The following is a 23,232-nucleotide window of genomic DNA, read 5'->3' as shown; positions in this document are numbered from 1 at the left end:
ACACACGCATTTATTTATTAATACATACAGTCTACCAAATTAATTGGAAAATGTCGTATGAGAGAATAAGAGCGAAATCGACTATAAACAGTGGAATTATGTATAGCAAGGAATTTAATTTTGTTCACACTTATTTTGCAATGTCATAAAATTTGTATCGTAATTGAAGAAAAAAGATAATTAAAAATTGAAATGTATGCTTCATAATTCACTTTATATATAGTGCCTTGAATTGTAGAGGAATATTTTAAATTTCATCTCATTTTGCCTCTTTATTAAAACTAATTAATTTCAATTTTGCTCAGTTTTTCTTTCCTCTTTACAAATTTTAATGAATGATCATATTGAATATAAGCAATATCATTTATTAATTCATGCTACATTTCCCTAGCATTTTTGTAAAGAGGCTTGCTATATGCTTGGATTTTTAGAAGATTGTAACAAGTTCTCTCAAGATGTATAGATGCGCTCATACAAAGTGGGCAACCTTTTTTTGTGTCACACTTTGGTGGTAAGTCTCGATTGAAACCACGCACGACATACAGTTCATGACATTTCAAAATATTTTTGCGGTACACTTTTGCGTACTAGGTGTGAACTAGGTTGTTCACTCTCAACATTAGACTCAAAAATTTCGAAGAATACCTGGTCAGCATAGATTAAAATTTTCAATTAATAATGACTCTAATTTTAGTTCAAGCAAATGAAGGTATATCGTATTCAGGAAATGGGATTGGGGCTTTGGTTTGTCCACTTTTGGAAAAATTCTTCAATTTGCTTGGATTTTTCATCCCTGCTATCTAAAGAATGCGAAATGCTATTGGTGCTATTGGGCCATTAAAATGCACTTAACAATTATCTGTTGAATTTATTAGTTGTCAAATTTGCATATAAAATGATGAGAGCAATAAGTATAAAGAGAATCCTACAAGATTTAAAAATACTTAAAACCACCTCACTTGGCTTAATGTTTTCTCAAAGATAATTTTTAGCTCATCACAAACTGTTATAAAAAAATATTTCCATGTCATACTCTGCATGACGTCTCTGAAAAACCACGAGACAGTAGATTACTCTCTCTATTTTGTATTTTCTTAAAATTAGCTACTTTGTGAAAAAAAAAATATTTTTAAGATTAATGACCAATCGATTATATACTCACTTGACATGTTAAAATTCCATTTTTCAATGCCAGAAATTTTTTGTTATTTTTTGACAAAATGTCTAAAAATATCTAAAGAATTTTGAGTTATGAAATAGTCGGGAAATGAATTTCTTTTGTTGACTGCCGAAAATAAATTAAATGTGATAAAAAATAATTTTTCTTCGTATTTTACTACCTAATTTTAAATTAATTGCTCATTTCAAACTTCTACGACTTCAGATACACTTAACGAAGCTCTAAGATGCATGGAAAATTTTCATTTTTATTCACGAAGAAAAACAAAAGTTGGATGTAATAACATGGGGAAACATGTGACTTTACAAGATTCATAAAATTTTACAAAAGCACCAACAAAACAAAATAAAAATAATGAAACTGACACGTGACTTTCATTTCTAACAACGATGAGACCAGATGTGTACTTAGGCCGCATATATCTTCCATAATTTCAGCTATGGAGAGGGGTTTATTTACTTTACTTACTTCGCTGGTCGTACAGATCAGCTGTGATCCATGGCCTCTCTCAGTTGGCGTCTAAAACTGGCTCTACCGATAGCTGCCCTTTGCCCATTTCCAATACCAAATTGCAAGAATTTTTCCGTCAAAAAATCCCAAAATGTCCATAAATTTTCCCGCTACACCCCTGTTGTACATAGGCACACCTCTTAACTTAACATCCACTAATATATACATAAATTAGTTTGTGATGAAATAAATACTGTTTATTAACATATAATATTGCAATGATCCAATATAAAATATCTTATAACTTTATTACCAAAAATTTAACATAAATAAATTAATTCACATTCTATAAAACCTTTCAGTCAGACATCGATAAAACTACACTTGCAAATAAAAAACATTTAATCTTCTCCTTGCATAATCAAAATTATTAATAAATGCATTTGTAGCATTTCTTGGAACATCCACATGGATGTTGCGATTTCTCAATAAGTCCAAACTTCTGTCTGTTACTTTTAGACATCCACGGACGGAAAGAGTCTCTAATTTCTTGCAATTTAATGAAAGGGCACCAACACCTCTATCTGTGATTTCTGGGCATCTAAATAGATTTAAATGAATGATTTCTGTCTGGTACTTTGATATTGTAAACAGGATATTGTCATTAACACTATTGATGGATGCTAAGGACAGAATTTTAAGTTTAAAGAACTTTTGAAGAAGTAGCAATAAACACCGTTCACTTATCATAGTACATCCACTAAGATCCAATTCTTCAATATCTGAATGATGAAATATTAATGTCTCAAAAGATCCAATTGTAAGCCAGTAGCAATTTGACAAAATTAATTTCTTCAACTTTTTACAATGAATAATAATTGGATGAAGAGAGAGCTCTGTAATATGTTCGCAATAGCTTAAATTGATGCTCTCAAGTGTTTCTGAATTATTTTGTAAAATCGGAACTAGAAGGTCATTTGTCATCCATTGGCATTTGCTGATATTAAGAATTTGAAGGTGTTTACATCGTTCTTTAAGAACTTTAAAAGCATCAACAGCTCTTTCATCTTGTCCAGCAAAATTGATCTGTTTAATTACAGCTAATTCATGGTCGATATAGTCATGCAAAGTTACATTTACACATCGTAAGTTGAAATAATCTTCAAGACTGAGAAACTGTAAAAATAAAGAAAATGTTAATTATTAGTATTTTAATTAGTATTTACAGACTTTCAAGCTAAAGAATTGACAACTTACTTTTTGAATTTCACAAAATGTATCCGAATACACTAAATCTAATAAATTTAATTGAGCCATTATTTCTCATAGCTTGAGAAAATATTTTGATAATGCTAATCTTTACGAATTTACAAAATCATCTGGAATTTATAAACAACGTAAATAACACAAAGCTTTTACTTCTACACGTCAATAATACCCAGTAGGTATTAACATTTATTGGGGGATATTCTAAGTGCACTTTTTTAAAAATCTTAAAAAATAATATAACTGATTAATAATTTAACTTTTAATTCCATAAATCTAGTTCATCATCCAAAGCCTTTAAATATTCTTCTCTCGACATCGGAGTCGAAGTTGTCTTTTGATCAGACATCTTCTGGGTTGAAGTTCCCGCTAGTTGATTGTTCAATGCTAACAAGTTTTCACTTATAGCAGACAATGGATTTTCATCAGCCTTTTCTTTCTCTTTCTGGGATTCATTCTTCTGAGATTTTTGTGATGTATATTCAAAATTCTTCAATCGACCGAGAAATCCTAATGATGTTGATTTCTTTTGTGTTTCTGTGCCAATTTTCGGTGGTATGCTTTTTGATGAATGTGGCAAGTCCTTTAGCATTTCATCCATTAAAAAGTCTTCATCTTCGTCGAGCTTCTTTGCTTCATCCTTTTCTTGCTTTGAATGCACATTTTCTTTTGATTCCGATTTTTCGATTGGAATTGTAGGCTTTTGAAAAACATTTGATGGATCTTTGTTGTTATCAATTGCAGAGCTAGAACCAGCCATGTGACCATTTTGAGTGCTCATGTTGTCTTGGATAACTTTAAAATTATCAAGGCTTTCATTCGATTCTTCATTTAGTAGAAAATCTTCCATGTGTTGAATTGAAAGTGTATCTGATGATAACTGTTGCATCTTTGGACTGTCCGGGAAAGCAGTTTTCAATTTTTTGGCACTTTCTTCTAACTCATCATCACTGTTGGTAAATAAATCTTCAATACTAGTTAATCCAAAAGATTTTCTCAAAATCTCTGGGATATCTTCATCGACATTTTCTGTTAGATTTTCACTGTATTTAGTGTCATTGGATCGTCTTTTAAGTGCACCAGTCTTATTGAAAAGTTTCTTCTTATCTTGTGCATCCTCTCTAATCGTTGAATTTAGTTGCACTGGATATCCTGTATCATTTGAAGTTTCACTCTGTTCTTGATCAAAAACTTCTTTAAGATGGCTTAGCTGTAGTGTATCAAAAATATGTTCAATACATTGTGGTGATGGACCCATTGGAAGCTCAGACAGAATTAAATTTTGTTGCTCAACTAAATCTCCAAAAGACCAAGAATTTTCCGTTAGCCAAATAATAGTGAGTGCATCAATCAATTTTGTCTTGTTTCGAAGCATTAATTTTGCATGTCCCACTGTAAGCCTTTCTAAACTTTTAAGCAATCTCATCGTCTTTCTTGATTCATCTACTTCTTGACAAGCATTACAAAATCGATAGTAATTAACAAGTAATTTGTATACATCAGCAGTAAGTTCACATGATACATTCTTAGCTACAAGAACATGTGACTGGATTCTCTCTAAACTCCATTCAGTAATAATTTCTTTATATGCTGTCTTGGATTCATTAATAATACTGTCGATTATGTTGTTATCGAATTCTTGATCTTCTGGTTTTTCAAGAAAAAATACAAAATCAAACCTCGATATAAGCGAAGGTTCAATATTAAATGCTGAATTTTTAAGATTTCTATTTTTTGCTTCTGCCATTTGTTCGGATTTATGATTCATGCTTCCTATAATACTGCATCTCGTGTTCACTTCGACCTTTAAACTCGCTGAAAGTTTAAAATAACATTAATGTAGTGCTTATTTAAAACATTTCGTATTAATAAGTTACCTTGCATAAATGAAAATTTCTGATGCTCCATGACATCGTGAAGTGCACCTCGATTTCTAGTTGACAGTAAATTAAACTCATCTATACAACAAATTCCTTGATTGGCTAAAACTAAAGCACCAGCTTCAACATGCGTTTCCTTGTCTTCTTTATAACTTGATGCTGTCAAACCAGCTAAAGTACAAGCCGATCCTACACATTTTATTGCTCGATAACTGATTTTCGATGCGGCTTTGATTAATTGGGATTTTCCTGTTTTGAAAATAAAATAATTTAAACTAAACGTAAGCTACAATAAGTTTTAAAGCTTACCCAATCCTGGAAGTCCAATGAAAAGGATATGACTGATATCCCTATTTGTTAAACGTTCTAATCTTTGTGCTTTACGATGCTTAGATCTTCCTCCAGTACACAAGACAATTAAAAGGGCTAATTTTAGAATGAAGCAGTTATTGAGTTCAGGAGCAACACCTTTCAACATTTCATCTCGTGCTTCCAACTCATTGTCGTTATTTCGTTTTTTATCCGCTATCCATGCAATATAAGCAGATTCTTTTTCATTAGAAATCAACGACTGCTTCCATTCGAAAGCCTTTGAAATTTTAATTGCCCGTATAACATATTTCTTAATTTCTTTTGTATTGGGATCAGTTCTTGTCTCAAAAGTTCCCAAAACATACACTGTGTCACCAATTTTACACGAATCCACGAGTTTTCCTTCCACTTCTACTGCATAATACCGATATTTTGGAGTGAATTTATCAAGTTCCTGAACTTTAAACACTTGAAAATCAATTGTATTTTCTAATGGTGGCACTTCTTCTTGTTTTTTTGTGTATACCAACTTTCCATCACAATCTTCTTTAATTATACACTTTCTAGAGCACAAAAATGTATAATCGTACAAACGATCAGCTTTTATCATAGTTGTTTGTCGACATTTTATGCACCTTACTTCTCGCAAAAGCTCTAATTTCCTGGGCGTCGATGATCTAAAAACATATCCTTTAAAATAGTTATAGTTCAGTTGATAATAAATAAGTCAATTATTTTGTTTACCTTTAAATTCAACAAGTTGGAACAGCTCGGAAGTAAGTTTTGGCCATTCAACTCTTTCAGGATGATTAAAAAAATCATATTCTATTTCTATATTTTGATTGGTAAGTTGAATTTTTTCAGCTTGAACCAATTTTGAAATCTGATTAAGGGCAACTTTCTTCCACTTTATAATCTCGTCATCAAAGTTGTGTTTAATTTGATTGTATAGTTTTTCATTCACTTTCATTAAGTTTGTCAAGTCAAAAGTTATAGAAATTAAGAACTTTTTGGCATTAAGAGCATCTAATATCTCTTGTTTGTGGAATTTTGTAAGATATTCTTCCATGTTAACACTGTAACACTTTATATTTTAATTAAATTTCATTCACTAAAATGCTTTGTTTACTTTTGAAAATTTCCCGGCAATTTTCAAATGTTTTCAAAAAATTCAAAATTAAAATTCGCTTAGTAGGCGATTTTTCAGGAAATGTCTTATAAAAACATTAACTATGATTCTTAACTGATGTAACGATCTACGTTAATATCATCAAGCATTTTACCTGTATATTAAATGATGCTTAATTTGTGAAAAACTGAAAAGAAAAATCAGTAAATGAGTAACGTATAAAATAAATTTGAATAGAGTTTTCCCCACAAAAGTACAGTAGGAACTCGAAATAACGGACACTTTTTCATACATTTTCAAAATTTATACAGTAAGAAGCTCTTACTGTACTGTCATGTGATTATTGACAAATTGTGAAAATCTTGTCAAAAAAAACTAAAGTAGTGAAAAATTAAATTTTCCTCTTTTATTAAGTGCTAGGAGAATCCACATTCCAGAAATCACGATGCGCTACACATTAGCATATACTTTTACGGGAACACTTTCATCGTTAATTTCACTTTGGATCCTTTATCACGTATTAACTGGACAAGGTGAAAGAATATCTGTTGGATGGTTCCTTGAAGAAACTAGCCCATATATGTGGGCATGCTTAGGAATTGGATTCTCTGTTGCATTGTCAGTTGTTGGAGCTGCTATGGGAATTCATACAACTGGAGTTTCAATCATTGGCGGTGGAGTTAAAGCACCCAGAATTAAGACGAAAAATTTAATTTCTGTCATCTTCTGTGAAGCTGTTGCCATCTATGGACTCATTACTGCCATTGTTTTGTCCGGAGGACTTGAACCATTCACGGCTAATATTGCAGCAGTCAATGAATCAGTTAGAGGAACAAACTGGATGGCTGGATATGTCATGTTTGGAGCAGGTCTCGCAGTTGGTTTAGTCAATTTATTCTGTGGATTGGCTGTCGGTATTGTCGGATCAGGTGCTGCTTTAGCTGACGCTGCAAATTCAAATCTTTTCGTCAAGATTCTTATCGTCGAAATCTTTGGATCCGCTATTGGTCTCTTTGGACTCATCGTCGGAATTTATATGACGAGCAAAGTCAAGATGGGAGACAAGGAATAAGAAGGGAAAGTGAGAAGTTTAAGAGAAGCTGTATAAATTATAGTAATTATCGATGACTTAATTCATCAAATCAATGTGTTGTTGTGAAGAATATGCATAACTTTTGTGTAAAATTAAAAAAGAATTAAATCATATGGTGAGACGAAAAAAATATCTGAAATCACAAGACCTTTTAAATATCAGTATGTACGTTATTCTACACGTTTATTCCAAAGGATAGATAATGATGAATGAAATTCCTTCAACATTTGTAAATTTTATAATTTTCGTTTGATTTATTATAATTTCTTTAGATAATTCTTCATCATTCAATGCTAGTTTATCACATCATTCATTTATTATGTAATAAATAAATTAATCAGAGAAAGGATAAAAACAATTGATTGTTCTATATGCGATCCATTAATATTAAAATAAACAATTATACATACTTATTATGCTTTAGTGAAAACATGTAATGATACAAAAATAAAATCAAGATTACGAACAAGTTAATAAGTTTTTATTCCTGTTAATTAAAGTATTTTTTTTTATCTCAACGACTCGTCATCTGTGTTAAAATTCAACGAGTTATCGCGACTCGAGAGGAGCCTAAAATAACTCGTTACCCGCTCCTAGAAAATATGTGTGCCTGTCATAAACAACTTGTCTTCTTCCTTTCGAATCCATTTGAGTAGCTTATTGACCTGTGCTATTATTACTGATTTTTTATCAACAAGAGGCTCAAATGTGGCATATAATTCGTAATTTGCTGTCACCCACGCTAGTTGAATTTCATGTTGATGCATTTCATAAATTAATTTTAGTGGTCGTGATGTTCGATGAATTCTATTATGTAGATCATAGTACATTGCTTCCAGTCTCTCAAATTGATCTGAAATAATTCGAATTATAAGCACCAAATCTTGATAAATTTTGTGACTTAAATATTACCTAAATTATTACTGTATGGTGCCGTAATCTCAGAACACAATAGTTGGGTATTCTTTTTGTTCTTGTAGAAAAAGTGTCGAATTTCAGGCACTGCAACATCAGTTTTAAGCTTGATTCCTTTATCTCTTATTCCAGCATTTATTGCTTCCATACAATTTCCTCGTCTAAGTTTTTCTGTAATGTTCTTTTTGGCATTTGAGAGAATAGGAAAAGATTCTGGATCAACGGTCATAAGAAGTAGACATGCTTCACAATCATCAGAAATGTATGATATATGAGCATAAAGTGCACCATTAGAATCAAATTTAGGTAAGCAAATTGGCAACCAGTTTTCAGCAGACTTGAAACTTTCTGAGCAATCGATTACGTTAAATATAAGCCTCAAATCGTCTGTATGCATGTAATAATTTTTCATTCTAACTAAAGTGATGAGCTTATTATTGGCGAGGAGGACAGCAAATACAAGATTTTTAATTTTAGTGCAATTTGACTGAATGGTTGCTGTGATTGAATCGCGAATACTTGATTCCATTGGTAATATTCGTACAGAATGTGTAAGTGACACAAAGGAACTATTACATATCCGTGTACGCTTCTCATTTCTAAGTAAATGATCAACCCATCTCTCAGATCCTGCGACTAATTTCCTCAAATCGTAATTATTTCGTTTCTCATAAACGCTTTTCATATGACTCAGAGTAACAATAAAAATTATTTGATTATATACGTCCCTAAAAAAGAGAGAAGTCATTTAGCAATATTGATAAGAGAGATAAAAGCTATGTATTACATTAGTTGATTATAAATTTGCTGTTCACTCCTATTGGATTTGTTGACTCCAACTAATATCAAAGGACTTTTAACTAGGAATACAAATTTAGTATTTTTTGCTGTTATCGATCGTATGCAGTCATCGTCCGTCTGAACGACACTAACTAAAGCTTGCAGAAGCCCAAAAAGTGTGTTCAATTTTTCTTCATCTCCATTCAAATTATAGATTGGTTTTCCTGCCGTGCTCAATATAAAGACATGACATTTTTGATTTATCCATTCCGAGTCATGTAAATAGTCATATTCATCAACATCAACAAAGTTCAGAGAATTAGAACTAGCTGGATCACTATGAATTTCATGTTTTTGTTCCTGATTTTCTTCTAATTTGTTTTGTCTGATACTCTCAATATTATTTTCATTGAAATTAATCTCACTGAGTGCATCAACTAATGCACAGTCATCTTGTCTAGAATCTTCTTCATCCGAAAAATTGCTTATGTCACTCATTACGTTCTAAAAATTTAATTAAATTTGATTTTCTTCTAAAATATTTTTTTTTATTTTTTTGTAATCTCAATTATGTCGAGAGAAAAAAAACAACACTTGACAGAATACGATAGTACCTGACTATTAATCGAAAATGAGAAATTCCAATATAGCTCATGTGCTTTTCATTCGACTTTGAACTCTGGATGTTATTGCCTTTTAAAATAGAACTCAAAAAGTAAATATTACACCATCCCATTTAATTGTTATCTGGAATATACTATTAAGTCATGAATAAAATACTTTAAATCTGGTTAAAAATACAAAAATCTCTTTATTTTTTAATCTTATTTTCTTCCCAATAGTGCACTCAATGCTGACTTTACTTTTTCATCTTTTAAAACTTTTTGCTTCAAATCATCTTTGTCTGATTGTGTCAATTTTGTCTTCTTTTCAACATTCTGTGCAATCTTTTCGGTTATTGTTTTATTCTTGAGCATTCCAAGAATCTTTTTCTGTAATTCGCTTGCTCTATCTTGAGCAAAGCTCGTGAATGTGGTGGATGAAGATGCTGCTGAAGTCGTTGCTGTGTTTGTAGTATTTGCTGCAGGCGTTGTATCCATATTATTACTTTCATGTGCATCTTCTCCGATTTCGGCAATGACTTGTGCTTCTTTTCTCTGTGACAAATATTTAATAATGTGTTCATACTGAAGGACTGTTAATGACCGATTCTCAAACAAATTTTTTAAAAGTGTAGAAATAGCTTCTGGGTGTTGATAACTTCTATTTGGAGAGATTCCCTTTGTCTTATTAACAAAATCTTTGTATATGAAGCGAATTGCGTCGTCAGTTGGCATGTTTCTGTGTTCTGTGGCATCACCGTATAAGATCTAAAAGAATTTACAAAAATTAAGAAATCACCAACATTAAGTGCTATCGGTATGCTTACAGTAAGTGTTAAACTTTTACGTTCAGCATTAATTGGAGTTATCAGAATTCCATACAAGCATCCACGAGATTGAATGTTACCCAAAACTTTGTTCATCGGAATCTGATCATTCGGAAACATTAGGTCAACATGCATTCCAAGCATTTTTAACTGTTTTTCAACTTCCTCAGCATACGGCCTAATATAATTAAATTATGAACAAATTATTTAAAAATTATGTGATGAAATCATACCTTAAAGACCTAGAAAGAACTATAATCTCACAATGATTAATGTCAGAATCCATAGTGGGTGCCATTATAGAGTTGTTGCCATAATATTCATTAGCATCGGAGAAGTATTCTATAAATAAAACATAGTTTTAGTAACATCGATAACAAAAAGTATAACAATATATAACATATGTACTTTTATTCATTGGCTCATCGTCAGGAATGTCTTTTATATCATTCATCGGAAGTTTATGTTTTTGGCTCTTCATTTCAGCGGCTTTGACCATAATCTTTTGATTTCCCATAAAACTACCATTCTCATTCTCAATCGCGGCTTGTGCACTAAAGTATAACATCCAGATAAATGTGTATTAGTTTAATGATTCATCAAATTAGTAACATACGAAATTAATGCTATTTATTTACCTGCTTGATTGATCAAACTGAATAAATGCAAATGTTGGAGATGTTCTTAAAATACCAACTATTTTTCCGTAAACAGCAAATTTGATATCCAATAGTTCTGATGTTATTCCTTCATTGATATGTCCAACATAAATTCTATTTGCTATTTTGGTCGGATCTCTTAAATTCACAGATTCCATGATCATTAATTATTTGGAAATAATCCACAAGATTATTAACACTCGAATGCTTTGTATATCGTGACTTAATTAGTGTCCAAATAAAGTAAAATTAAAGTTTTACACACATTTACGATTAAGATAACAACAGAACTCCTAATACATTTTTAAAATTTAAAATTCCGTTACGATTTTAAGCATTATGAATCATAAATAACTAAGTTATAACGTTGTTATATCCCAATGAATCAAAATTAAAAATACCGTTCTATAATTCTTTCTCGGCAAAGACTACTTTTTCTTCAAATGAATGAAATTTACATGGAAACATACATGTTGGTAACTAATAGCAACCTGTGAAGTAAACTAATGAAAAATTTTACAGTCGCAGTTTAATTGAAAATCGGCAAAATATGATGCTTAATAAAGGACCAATTCGTGATTCTGAGTATACAAAGACAATTTATTTGATGATAAAAGAAGGCCAGTACAATGGAGTCATAAATATTCTCAATTCTATCCACGAAGCATCAACTACTCGTGGCGGCTTATCGTTGTTAGGCCATTGCTACTATCAGTCTCAAGATTTCATCGAGGCATCTAATGCATACGAAATGCTCTGTGACATGTGTCCAGAAGTGCCTGAATATAAACTTTATTACGCTCAATCTCTTTATCAGTCAGGACTATTTGAAGAAGCTTTAAAAGTTTCAAATATGGTCGATGTTGAGCATTTAAAAGATAAAGTCATGCAGCTACAAAGCGCAATTTATTTTAGCAATGAAGACTATTCGGCATCTCAATCAATTTTGTTGCAGAGACAAGCAGGAACTGCTCAGACTCTAAATGATGAAGGATGCTTACTATATCAAGCAAATCTCTATGATGAAGCAATTCAACGTTTTTTCTCGAGTTTACAGACTGGATTTAATCCATTGACAGCTTACAATTCTGCACTGTGTCATTATCGTAAAAAGGAGTATTCTCAAGCATTAAACATGATTGGTGAAATTATTGAACGTGGAATTCGAAATTTTCCAGAATTAGGGATTGGAGCACAAGTTGAGGAAGGAGGCGCTAGAAGTGTTGGAAATCCACCAACATTATCATTAAGCGGTATTGTTCAAGCATTAAATTTAAAAGCTGCAATTGAGTATCAAGAAGGAAATATTGAAGGTGCGAAAGAAGCATTAATGGATTTACCACCAAGAAGTGAGCCTGAATTAGATCCAGTAACTTTACATAATATGGCATTAACTGGCGATCACATGAATGGAAACATTAAACTAAGACGATTGGCATTCCTCCTTGAACTTGGTCCAATTTGTCCACTTGAAACATTCTCAAATCTATTAATTTTGTGCTGTAAACATGAAATGTTTGATACGGCTGCTGACATTTTGGCTGAACATGCTCAAATGACTTACAAATATTTGTCATCATTTTTGTACGATTTGCTTGATGCAATAATCACATCACAAACATCTTTGGAAGAAGCTGAGAAGAAACTAAGTGTCCTGTCCAACAATCTTGCTACACGCTTACGAACATTGTCTGCAAAAGTTCAAGAATGTCGAATGGCTTCAGATCAAAATGCACTAAGAAATGCTTTGAGAGAATATGAAGAAGTATTACATGAATATGAACCAGTTGCAATGACACGAGCATGGATTTATTGGCGTGAAAATGATTTTACTAGTGCAGAACGAGAGTTTCGAGCAAGTTCCGAATTTTGTAGTGAAACTACAAACTGGAGATTAAATGCTGCTCATGTCTTATTTATGAGAGGCGATAAATACAAAGAAGCAGCTGCTTTTTATGAGCCAATAGTTCGGCAAAGCTATGAAGATATTTTATCAGTCCATGCAATAGTTTTAGCAAATCTTTGTGTATCTTATATCATGACATCGCAAAATGAGCAAGCAGAGGAACTGATGCGAAGAGTTGAACGAGCTGAAGAAAGAAAGGGAAATGGTGATGGACAATGCCTTCATCTCTGTATTATTAATTTAGTAATTGGAACACTTTATTGTGCAAAAGGAAATTATGAATTTGGACTTTCACGCATTGCACATGCATTAATGGTCGTTGAAGGAGAATCAAGTACAAGATTATGTGCTGATACATGGTTGCACGTTAAAAGATGTGTTCTTGGATTATTATGTGGTTTAGCTAAACAAACGATTGTTTTACCGTCACTAGCTATTCAAGATACTATAAATTTCTTACATGCTTGTGAAATTTATGGATTAACAGCTCCTTCTGTTTTACGCGACGAAGATTCCGAAGATGTTCCGACAATCGGCATTGAAGCTCGCAAATTGCGCTACCTGTTGATGAAAATTATGGAATATGAATAAGATTCCAATTTTAAAAATATTTAATCATTTTTATTTATTTTGCCTATCTCACTTAAAATGATCCATTGTTTCTTAATTGTTCAGCTTAATTCTCGAGCTTATCATGCGTATAATGTGTGTATTTTTTATGTCATTTAATTTCATTCCATCAATAAAAATTGAATTTAACTTTCATTTTTTTTCATCTTATTTTCGTATAATTTTTTCATATTTTTGAAATCATTTTTTAAAAACATACAAATTTTTTTCTCTAATTAATGTGTGAAATAAAATAAAATTAAAAATAAAAGTATTAAGAAATAAAGATTGCAAGATCTTTAAAATTATAGGATTTCTTTTCTGTCAATAAAATTTCTGTTTTAGTTATTTTTTATCTGAAAATATTTAATTTATGAAAAATGAAAATGTGCTTATTATTTGGTGACTTTGGCATAAAAACAGTTTTTGAATTTTTTTAAAAGGGAAATTAATTAGTTTGTGCAGCTGAGAGATAAACTTTCGGTAACAAAAGAAGTAGAAAAAAAATTTAAAAGTAATTTGAACCTAATTATTTAATTAGTCTGAATCATCAATCTTTTACAAATTGTCCCATTTACTAATAATTATTATTCTATATCTTTTTTTTTTTTTTGAATCGACACCTCATGATAACGTTTAGAGTAGTTAGTAAAATTTAAAAAATAAGAAAAAGTGAAATTAGAATAGTACTTTATAATAGATAATTCATTCTAAAAGGACAAAAATAGAAGGGGGATCTCGGGGGCACTATGTGATTAAAGAAAGACAAACTAAAGGAAGAACTACTATAATAATCTTAAAAACGTCTCATTATATTTAGAATGTATGATAAAAAGAAATTAACTATATTCTTTATCCGTTATTGTAATATATCGTCATATAAAATAAAACTATTATGATGAAAAAAAAAGTAATTTGTCAAAAGGAGAACTGAATTTTAGAAAACACAAATGTTTTACGAATGTCGTCAATTTGTTTTTTGAAATTAAATTTTTTAAGAAAATAATCCGAAAAGTATTAATAAAAAAAAAGTTTATAAAATGAAGAGCGTTTCTAATGAGATTTTAATATCTTATAGCTCGGAGGGATATGATTATTAGCTTATCAACCCTCTCGTTTGTTTGAAAACGGTGATTGGGTTTCTGCTAGGCCTTTAACTTTTAATCTATCAGCTGTTTTCAAGAACGAAGGTAATTGTTCCTGTGAGACATTAACTTCTCCTGCATACCTGTAAATAGAAAATAAATTAAATATTTTGAAATTTAATCATAAAGTTAAACTTACATGAATTCTAAAATAGCTTGCAAGTGATTAAATGAGACATCCTTCAAAATGATGATTGGATGCTTCGAGGGATTTTCCTCAAGTAAAGTCTTGAAATATGGACTACAGGCTGAAAGAACCATCTTATGTGCCTTGCAGGTTTGTCCATCACATGCTAATGTTACCTAAAAATTATGAATGATGAAAGAAAATATGTGATAAAATGGAATATGGCACTTTTCACAATATAATGCTTACATCGGTAAAACTCTTTTCGTCACGCAAGTGTTTGAATGATGAAACCATATTGTTTTGAAAATCATTCCATTTCAAGAAAAATTGCTGCTCGCCCATCTTTCTGTATGTTGCTTCAATGCCCGTTTTTGATTTGCAGAAAAACTGTATAAGATATAACAATAAAAGTAAATGGAATGAAAATAAAGAATGTGATGAGACCGAACAAAAAGAGATGTACTAAACATGAATGGAAAGAAAAATGGGTCAAATTTAGTTTTTCTTTTTTGCATCGTATGCTTGCTAATATTTTTTTAAAAGTCAACAAATTGAGCATTTATGCTGTAAGCTCATAACAATCGAGCCATTTAAAGTTTTAATGAACTCTACTGGATTATACAAGAAATAAAATCGCAGAGTTAAATAAAAGGTTTTTTTAAATTTCTTTCTTGCAGCATTGCCCTTCAATTCTATCAAATTTCACACACTAAAAACTGATGATGAAAAATGTATATTTTCTAATGCATACAATAAATGAAATGCGAAAGAAGAAGAAATAGAGACAAGGAAAAGTGAAAGATAATTTTTAAAAAAATATATTACAAACATTTAGAAACAAATGTATTGATTGGATCATTGAAACATCATTAAATTGTATGCATCACTTCATTTAATATGTGAATTTCATGTTTTTAACTCACTAAATATTGCGAAATATATAAAAATTGTACGAGTTGGTGAAAAACATGAAAACAAACTTTCTTTTATAATTTTCACAAAAAATCGAGCGTTTTATGAATAAATTTTGACATAACATTGTAATACTTACCTTTATCGCTAATTTCACAGTATTTTGGACTGATAAATGCTATTAATATATCGAAAATATCCACAAAATTATAAATAACGAATGGAGTCTCTTTACAAGTTAAATACAATAATTGAAGGTTAACATATTTTCAGCCCCTTCTTTTAAGACTCAATTTGAAAATAATGTAACGTGTTTTTATTTTTAAAAGTAATGAGCAAGCAACATAATATTTTTTCAACATTAGTCACGTCACTTATAAATTTTTTTTCGCTTTCGGGGAGTTGATTTTTTCAAGAGAAAAATAAAAAATAATTAAAGAAAAATATTATTCCATTATTAAATGAAAGGATGAAAATTAGGAAATAAATTGTAAGTGAATAATTGTTAAAAGTATTTATGGAAGTTTACATGATAAGTTTATTGTGCAATAGATATATTACGAAAGTGCTAAAAGAGGAATAAGTGGAGAAAAAAAATTATTAATTTGATGAAGCTCAAAAAAATCATATTTCCTCTATATCGACTTTATTCCACAACGGTTCATTTACATTATTTCCTTATCAGTAACATAACTTATTTTCTATTCTCTCTCTTTTACATCATTATATTATTACTACAATTTATACATTTTCCATTCCAGAACTTCCATTTTTTTCTTCGCAAGAAGTAAATTTTGTAATAGGAAATCAAAAAAAAATTATTTACATCTTATTTTCTCGTTTATGTAGAAAGCAGTAAAATCTTCAAAGTGGATTTCAATTGGAACCAATTAAGATTATGGATGAATTGAGTGTTAATCGAGGTTTTTCACCACATTTTAGTCCATCAAGAAATCTTATTGCCAATAATGAAAATCAATCACAAAAGTCACTTTACATACATTTACCAAATCATGGATTTCGAATGGTCCGTGTAGATGAATCCAACAGCGATGTCAGACAAATTATCAACAATCTTGTGGGCTCTATGACATGTGTCGTTGGTGTTAAGCCATTTACCCAATATTACGCACTGAGATTACGACACATTGTATCTAAAGAAATTTTATGGTTGCCATTAAGTAAGTTAAATTAATTAATGAAAATATTTGTCAATGAATGTCATTAATGTATTTAATTAATTTTTAGCAACTCCAACTCGTCAAGTTATCGATTACATTTCAAATGAATCTTGCTCCAATATAAATTGTCCAAACTATGCAAGATCATCACCCTCAGTGTGTGACAAAAATCAGCATGAAGCGAAAGAAAACGTACCTTTAGGCAATTCAAATTGTGTTTGGAAAATTGAACTGCGAGTGCGATATATTCCAAAAAGTCTCAATGAATTTCTCGAAAGTGATAAAATAAGCATAAACTACTTCTTCAATCAAGTCAAGGATGATTTTGTTCAATCGAATATTTCAAACATTGAACAAGATTTAGCTGTACAATTATGTTGTCTGGCAATCAGGCACTATTATAAGGATGCAAGATCATCAAATGACAGAAAGCATCATCTGGACTATATTGAAAAAGAAATGGGCTTCTCAAATTTTCTTCCTAAAGCTGTCATTGATAATATTAAGCTTAAAAACTTGAAAAAACTAGTTCAGAATCAATATAAAAAAATTTATCAGCTATCGGATACTGATTATATTTTAAAATACTTTGAGTTGCTTGCTACCGTTTTTGATTATGATCACGAGAAATTTGTTGTGACGTTAGGACAATGGAATATTGGAATTGATTTGATTATTGGATATAATCTGGGAATCTCTTATCTTACTCATTCGCAAGCTAAACCGACAAAAGTGACAGATTTTGAAAATATCATATCATTGAAAACGAGCATTTTACCAAATCTTCAACAATCGTCAATTTCAAGTAGCACGACTAGCGGAAAAGGCCTACATACCAGCAAGTCTAATGATTCAAATATATCACAAGCAAGCAACTCAACAATTTGTGGCTGTAATAATATAAAATCACAATTACGTATTCAAGTCGATGGAAACAGTGAAGATTTAGCCATAACATGTAATGGTGTCAATACAGCAGACGGTATTGCGGAACTTATTGATGGTTACTGTAAAATTTTTAATGATAACAACATTAGCTTGTGGGATAAATCAAAGACGCCTATCAACAGTAATTCTTTAGAAAAGAAGTCAACTTTGAATCAGTTCTTAATCGATAATGGTTGCACCGAATTTGAAGAAACTCAGGACTATAATGTTAATCTGCGAAAAATCCTTCTCAGTGAAGATTATTCAGAACTTCATGGAGTTTTACCAGATGTGGAAGAAGAAGGAGATTATTCAACGCCAACAGCGAGAAATTATGAACTAACGAGAAATCAAATTCAATTGAATGACATTATTGGTCTTGGTCAATTTGGTGATGTTTATGTAGGGACATGTCAAATTCTTAGATCTGCCAATAAGAAAGATTCAGCAAATGTTCGCGAAGACATAATTCCAGTTGCAGTCAAAACTTGTAAACCAGATGCTGATTTAAAGACATCAGAAAAGTTTCTTGAGGAAGCATGTAATATTAATCATACTTAATTTAATTTATTCCGTTAAACATTAAATCGGTATTTATTTCTTCTCAATATAGATGTAATGCAAAAGTTTGAACACCCACATATTATAAGGCTTATTGGAATTTGTAGCGACTCGCCTATATGGATTGTTATGGAACTTGCAAGGCTTGGTGAATTACGTGCATATTTGAAAGAAAATATCTCCAAGTAATTTGTTTTCAATGATATATGGTATTTCCTTATAATCTGTTTGCACATTTCCTTATATAGATTAAAACTTGGCACATTGCTTCTGTACTCTTATCAACTGTCTACTGCACTTAGTTATTTAGAATCTAAAAAATTTGTGCATCGAGATATTGCTGCAAGGTAAATTGCTACTTACATAACTTTAACATATTCATATGGATTCATATCTTTAAATTATTTTTTTTAGAAACGTTCTAGTCTCTTCACCCACTTGTATAAAACTTGCTGATTTTGGTTTAAGTCGTTGGGTTGAGGATCAGTCATATTATACTTCAAGTAAAGGTCTTTTACCAATTAAGTGGATGGTATGTTTAATGAACAATTATTTAAACTTTAAAAATTATATGTAATTAAATTTAATACCGTAATGTAGGCACCAGAAAGTATAAATTTCCGACGATTTACAACCGCTAGTGATGTGTGGATGTTTGGTAAGAAAGCTGAACAAATTTTATTTGTAAGCTCATAATGATTAAATTGTTGTTTTAGCTGTTTGTACGTGGGAAATATTGATGTATGGCGTAAAACCATTTCAAGGAATAAAGAATAGCGAGGTAATAGGAAAATTGGAGAATGGTGAACGATTGGCACTTCCTCCAAACTGTCCACCTCGACTTTATTCTCTTATGTCTCAATGTTGGAGCTATGAACCAGCTAAACGTCCTGACTTTAAAAATATTAAGGAAATTATGAAGTACGTAAATTTACCAATAATTGGAATTTTCGATTAATTTTTTTTATTCTTTGTTAGGGAGATTCTTCTGGAAGAAAAAGTCAGTGATTCAGAGACAATGAAGCGAGAAAATAGAAGAATTGCTGCTATGTCTTGGGGAAATGGTTCAGATGATGCACCACCAAAACCAGCGAGACCAATGACTGACTCTACATCAAAACTTTTTCAGTTATCAACTATTGAAGATCGTAATGAGAACGAGACTAATCCTCAAATGACATATATTGTAGCACAGAATCCTTTAATTTTGGCTCAATTAATGCGCGAAAATGAGAAGCGTGGATTTAATCCATCATCTTACACTACTCCTGCTTCGGTATTTAACGTTCTTGGCGTAGAATTTGATGAGAAAACTACTGAAAATAAACCATCTGAAGAGTTTCCTTTGCGAACCGTTCAAATATCTGCAAATGAACTAAATCCATTAAAAAATGATTCGATTGATATCCTTGAACAATCCCCATCCCTCCAACAAATTAATAATCCCGATCCCCTAATTGAAATTTCTAATGAAATTGTTACTTATTCATCTACAACAGCTGGCTTGCCACCACAAATTCCTGTATCAGATAACTCTAAAACGCGAAGCTTGGAAAGAAATACTAATCAAACAGAGGTACCATCAGTTTTTGCTAGAATAAGCTCTTTGGAAAGACGTCAACAAGTACAAGATAATTTGAAAACTAATCAACAAAGATCTCAATCTCTTATTCGGCAATTTAGTGGCATACAACAGCAACCTGATGCGCAAAATTTACGTTCGGCTAGTTTAGAGCGAAATCAACATGTTCCATATAACTTTAAAGCTACTTATTCAAATAGCTTTGAGAAATTTCAAAATCCTCCACCAACTCATACTAAGACTATGAAGCCTATGAAAGGGGGAAGTTTAGAAAGGTCGCAAGCAATAATCATGAATGATTTGATGCGTAAATATTATGATCAGAAAGCAATTGCAGATGCCCAGAAGCCAAGAAGTGGTGGAAGTCTTGAAAGAAATTCACAATATCAACAATTTTTAATATTGCAAAAACAACAGCTTCAACAACAATTGCATGCACAACAACAGCAAGTTCAAGCTCAGAAACAAGCTCAATTACAACAGCAACAATTCCAACAAGAAGAGTTGATTGAAGAAAATATTTATGATTTTGGTGGGGTTCATGTAAAATCTTGTGCTACGATTGCTTTGAAAAAGAGCATCGAACGTGGAATGATTCCTCCGACAGCATTTAGAACCTTCGAAACTCCTCAAAATTCTAATCCTTCTTCAGGCCCATCATCACTTGAAATTAACCGTCCATTAACACCACAACAAAGTTTCAAGCAGCCTTGCCCTAGTATTGCAAGTCGCATGATGATCTTCCAACAAGGTGCAAGTCAGCAAATACGACCGCCTCAACATCAAAATCCCCTCATGTCCCAAAAACCCTTTCCTCAAAATCCTAACTTTTATATTCCACCTATGCAACCGGAGCCAGTGCAGGTTCGATTTCTATTTTTTTTAAAAGGAATTTGCAATTCGTTTTGGTTTTTTTATGTTTTGTTCCTTTAAGTAGAACATTATTTATTGTTTATTATCGACAGTAATAGATTTCAATGATGATTTCTTATTTTTGTATATACGTGATTTACATCTGTATGATTTTGATATGATCACATGTATTTGAGTAATCTTTTGTGTTTATTTTCAGTAGTGTACTTTTAATTAAGTTTTTATCCTTATTTTTTCTAGCATGACTGTATCCTTTAGTTATTTAAATATATTATATTAATGATTTTTATATTCCATTCTAATAGCAACATCATCATGTAAACAAAGATCTCCAGAACTTTATTGAAACACGTATGAAAAAGCAGCAAGAAGAGAGTGAGAGTGATGCAAAGTGGTTGCGACAACAAGAAGACAATATTAAGAAAAGATTAAGCATTTCATCTCTTACTGAGACATCTATTGATAGTATCAATCCAGCATCTGTTCCACCTCCAAAACCCTCCACATCTGATCGTACTCCATTAAGTCCAAAGCAAACTATGCAGCAAATATCACCAGTAACGTCTTGTCTGACATCTCCACAGGATACAATGAGTAATGCTGAACCGAAATTATTGGATAGGCAAAATGATCCAATTTACAAATGTACAACTAATGTTGTACGAGCAGTGATGACTCTAAGTAGTGGTGTCGAAAAATCGAATATGAGTGAATATCTTGATTTAGTGAAAGATGTTGGATTGGAATTAAGATCACTTTTGGGAACTGTTGATCAAATTTCATCACAATTCCCACCTCAAACTCATAGGTAAAATTTGAATTTTTTTGTGCCTTATTAGAATTAAAATTATCATTTGTTTGTAAACAGGGAAGTTGAAATGGCACATAAAGTATTATCAAAAGACATGAAAGATCTTGTGGCATCTATGCATAGAGCGATTCAATATTGCGATACGACATTAGACGTCGAATGTAGAAAGTAAGTTTTAATTTTAAAAAATAATTAATATCGTTATTTAATACCAAACTTTTGTACACAACAGGAATATGCTATCAGCTGCACATATTCTCGCTATGGATACGAAAAATCTTCTGGACGTTTGCGATTCCATTCGTGCACGACATCCAGATATTATATACCAAATAACGGAACCAAAAAGTTCTCCTGTTGCCGAACTGTCACAGTTCCAACAATCACCACAGAAAAAACCAGTTCAACAGCAAGATCTTCCTGAAGATTTTTATGAAAATGTTGTAAAGCAGGAAAAAGCAGAAGTAACTGAGCAAATTTATTGCAATCAAATTTTACCACATACTGATATTGGAATATATGATAATAGTAGCATAATACAAGAGCAACAGCTAAGAATAGTTGAAGAGCCACTTATGTCGCCTAGTGCTTCAAACGGCGTTGAGGCAAAATGAGATTAGCCAAAAAAAACTTTTAAAACTTATTCTATAAATTTTTCTCTATAAAAACTATTTTTTGACATCTAAAATGAAATGATGTCAAGTATTTAGTAAAAGTAAATATCAGCTCTAAAATTGAATGAAAAGCAGCGTTAGTCATAAATAAAATAGATGTTAAATCTACATCAGCTTCCTATGAGCTTTGTTCCATGATCGCTTCTTATAAACTATTTTAATAACTACCGAATTTTTCAACAAAAAAAAAAGTTATAGATTTACTATAATGACTATCAGCGGTTAATGGAAAATCCATCCTGATAAACATTTTATGGTTTTTTATCACTGGTTACATAGCAACTTTTCTACCTTCATTAAGAATAATCTTTAATCCTAAAACCTCCATTGATCGCACAAATAGATTTTTCTGCGTTAATTTTTTTCTTCTGAAAGACAATTTTTTTATGTTTTTATACGAAATGAAATTATTGAGCTGTATCCTAATCCAAATGTAATAATAATAATAATCATAAAAGTGCATATTTAATACATTTACATAATTAAATTATAATGTTGATATGAAAAAAGCAAAAGTTTTGAGATAAATGAAAGAAATTTGCATTGATATTTAAATAACGATTTTTGCTATTCAACTTACTTAGTCAGACTTATTGATTTGTTTTTTTTTTTTAATTTTCCTTCCTAAGTGTCCATATAATTATATAATTTATTTCCTTATTCAACTTAAAAGTTTAAAATAAAATATTATGAATAAAAATCATTTTTTTAAAAAATAAAGAAAATATTTCTTAGTTCCTGTAAATTCTAGAGTTTTTGGGAGTGAACTTCTTGTAGGTAGATAAATGAATAATCCCATACAGAACTAATTCTAACTAGTTCACTTAT

The 23,232-nt window shown here is 31.1% G+C and overlaps 8 protein-coding genes across 11 annotated transcripts; 3 read left to right on the top strand and 5 right to left on the bottom strand.

Moving 5' to 3' along the window:
• Positions 1–1,903: 1,903 nt before the first annotated feature.
• On the bottom strand, positions 1,904–3,044 carry jet (F-box and leucine rich repeat protein jetlag). Its single transcript, XM_070640283.1, has 2 exons — positions 2,888–3,044; positions 1,904–2,806 (listed from the first exon to the last, which is right to left on the bottom strand). Exons 1-2 carry the CDS (start codon positions 2,945–2,947, stop codon positions 2,009–2,011), a joined length of 858 nt encoding a protein of 285 aa, XP_070496384.1. The 5' UTR covers positions 2,948–3,044; the 3' UTR covers positions 1,904–2,008.
• Positions 3,045–3,056: 12 nt separating this feature from the next.
• On the bottom strand, positions 3,057–6,203 carry LOC139090543 (uncharacterized). Of its 2 annotated transcripts, none has more exons than XM_070640279.1 (4): positions 5,833–6,203; positions 5,086–5,778; positions 4,774–5,025; positions 3,057–4,711 (listed from the first exon to the last, which is right to left on the bottom strand). In XM_070640279.1, the coding sequence occupies exons 1-4, from the start codon at positions 6,155–6,157 to the stop codon at positions 3,159–3,161; spliced, it is 2,823 nt and encodes a 940-aa protein (XP_070496380.1). In that variant the 5' UTR covers positions 6,158–6,203; the 3' UTR covers positions 3,057–3,158. The 2 variants fall into 2 exon arrangements, with proteins under 2 accessions (XP_070496380.1, XP_070496381.1); XM_070640280.1 differs by having other exon boundaries at positions 5,086–5,765; positions 5,833–5,926.
• Positions 6,204–6,528: 325 nt separating this feature from the next.
• On the top strand, positions 6,529–7,449 carry VhaPPA1-1 (Vacuolar H[+] ATPase PPA1 subunit 1). The gene has a single exon (XM_070640284.1). It carries the CDS (start codon positions 6,663–6,665, stop codon positions 7,287–7,289), a length of 627 nt encoding a protein of 208 aa, XP_070496385.1. The 5' UTR covers positions 6,529–6,662; the 3' UTR covers positions 7,290–7,449.
• Positions 7,450–7,763: 314 nt separating this feature from the next.
• On the bottom strand, positions 7,764–9,568 carry Mon1 (vacuolar fusion protein MON1 homolog). The gene is made up of 3 exons (XM_070640282.1): positions 9,013–9,568; positions 8,223–8,953; positions 7,764–8,163 (listed from the first exon to the last, which is right to left on the bottom strand). Exons 1-3 carry the CDS (start codon positions 9,501–9,503, stop codon positions 7,904–7,906), a joined length of 1,482 nt encoding a protein of 493 aa, XP_070496383.1. The 5' UTR covers positions 9,504–9,568; the 3' UTR covers positions 7,764–7,903.
• A 223-nt stretch (positions 9,569–9,791) lies between these two features.
• Positions 9,792–11,383, bottom strand: LOC139090627 (nuclear receptor coactivator 5-like). The gene is made up of 5 exons (XM_070640412.1): positions 11,073–11,383; positions 10,843–10,988; positions 10,668–10,776; positions 10,435–10,612; positions 9,792–10,375 (listed from the first exon to the last, which is right to left on the bottom strand). Exons 1-5 carry the CDS (start codon positions 11,255–11,257, stop codon positions 9,830–9,832), a joined length of 1,164 nt encoding a protein of 387 aa, XP_070496513.1. The 5' UTR covers positions 11,258–11,383; the 3' UTR covers positions 9,792–9,829.
• A 248-nt stretch (positions 11,384–11,631) lies between these two features.
• Positions 11,632–13,779, top strand: Ttc30 (tetratricopeptide repeat domain 30). Its single transcript, XM_070640401.1, has one exon. The coding sequence runs from the start codon at positions 11,644–11,646 to the stop codon at positions 13,588–13,590; it is 1,947 nt and encodes a 648-aa protein (XP_070496502.1). The 5' UTR covers positions 11,632–11,643; the 3' UTR covers positions 13,591–13,779.
• On the bottom strand, positions 13,593–16,052 carry LOC139090620 (longitudinals lacking protein-like). Its single transcript, XM_070640403.1, has 4 exons — positions 15,935–16,052; positions 15,130–15,270; positions 14,893–15,056; positions 13,593–14,836 (listed from the first exon to the last, which is right to left on the bottom strand). The coding sequence occupies exons 2-4, from the start codon at positions 15,223–15,225 to the stop codon at positions 14,713–14,715; spliced, it is 384 nt and encodes a 127-aa protein (XP_070496504.1). The 5' UTR covers positions 15,226–15,270; positions 15,935–16,052; the 3' UTR covers positions 13,593–14,712.
• Positions 16,053–16,191: 139 nt separating this feature from the next.
• Positions 16,192–23,015, top strand: Fak (protein tyrosine kinase 2 Fak). 3 transcript variants are annotated; one of them, XM_070640369.1, is made up of 12 exons: positions 16,192–16,285; positions 16,645–16,976; positions 17,044–18,444; positions 18,517–18,649; positions 18,713–18,811; positions 18,879–18,996; positions 19,065–19,122; positions 19,181–19,389; positions 19,447–20,910; positions 21,225–21,727; positions 21,788–21,898; positions 21,963–23,015. In XM_070640369.1, exons 2-12 carry the CDS (start codon positions 16,694–16,696, stop codon positions 22,342–22,344), a joined length of 4,761 nt encoding a protein of 1,586 aa, XP_070496470.1. In that variant the 5' UTR covers positions 16,192–16,285; positions 16,645–16,693; the 3' UTR covers positions 22,345–23,015. The 3 variants fall into 3 exon arrangements, with proteins under 3 accessions (XP_070496470.1, XP_070496469.1, XP_070496471.1); XM_070640368.1 differs by having other exon boundaries at positions 19,181–19,385; positions 19,443–20,910; positions 21,963–23,013; XM_070640370.1 differs by having other exon boundaries at positions 19,181–19,385; positions 19,443–19,740; positions 21,963–23,006.
• The last annotated feature ends 217 nt before the right edge of the window (positions 23,016–23,232 follow it).

Source organism: Chironomus tepperi, unplaced genomic scaffold (genome assembly GCF_022539635.2).
Source record: "Chironomus tepperi strain 1889 unplaced genomic scaffold, CSIRO-AGI_Ctep_v1 contig_219, whole genome shotgun sequence".
Lineage (NCBI taxonomy): Eukaryota > Metazoa > Arthropoda > Insecta > Diptera > Chironomidae > Chironomus > Chironomus tepperi.
Note: the sequence above shows the minus strand (reverse complement) of the source record. Positions and strands in the feature narration are given on the sequence as shown.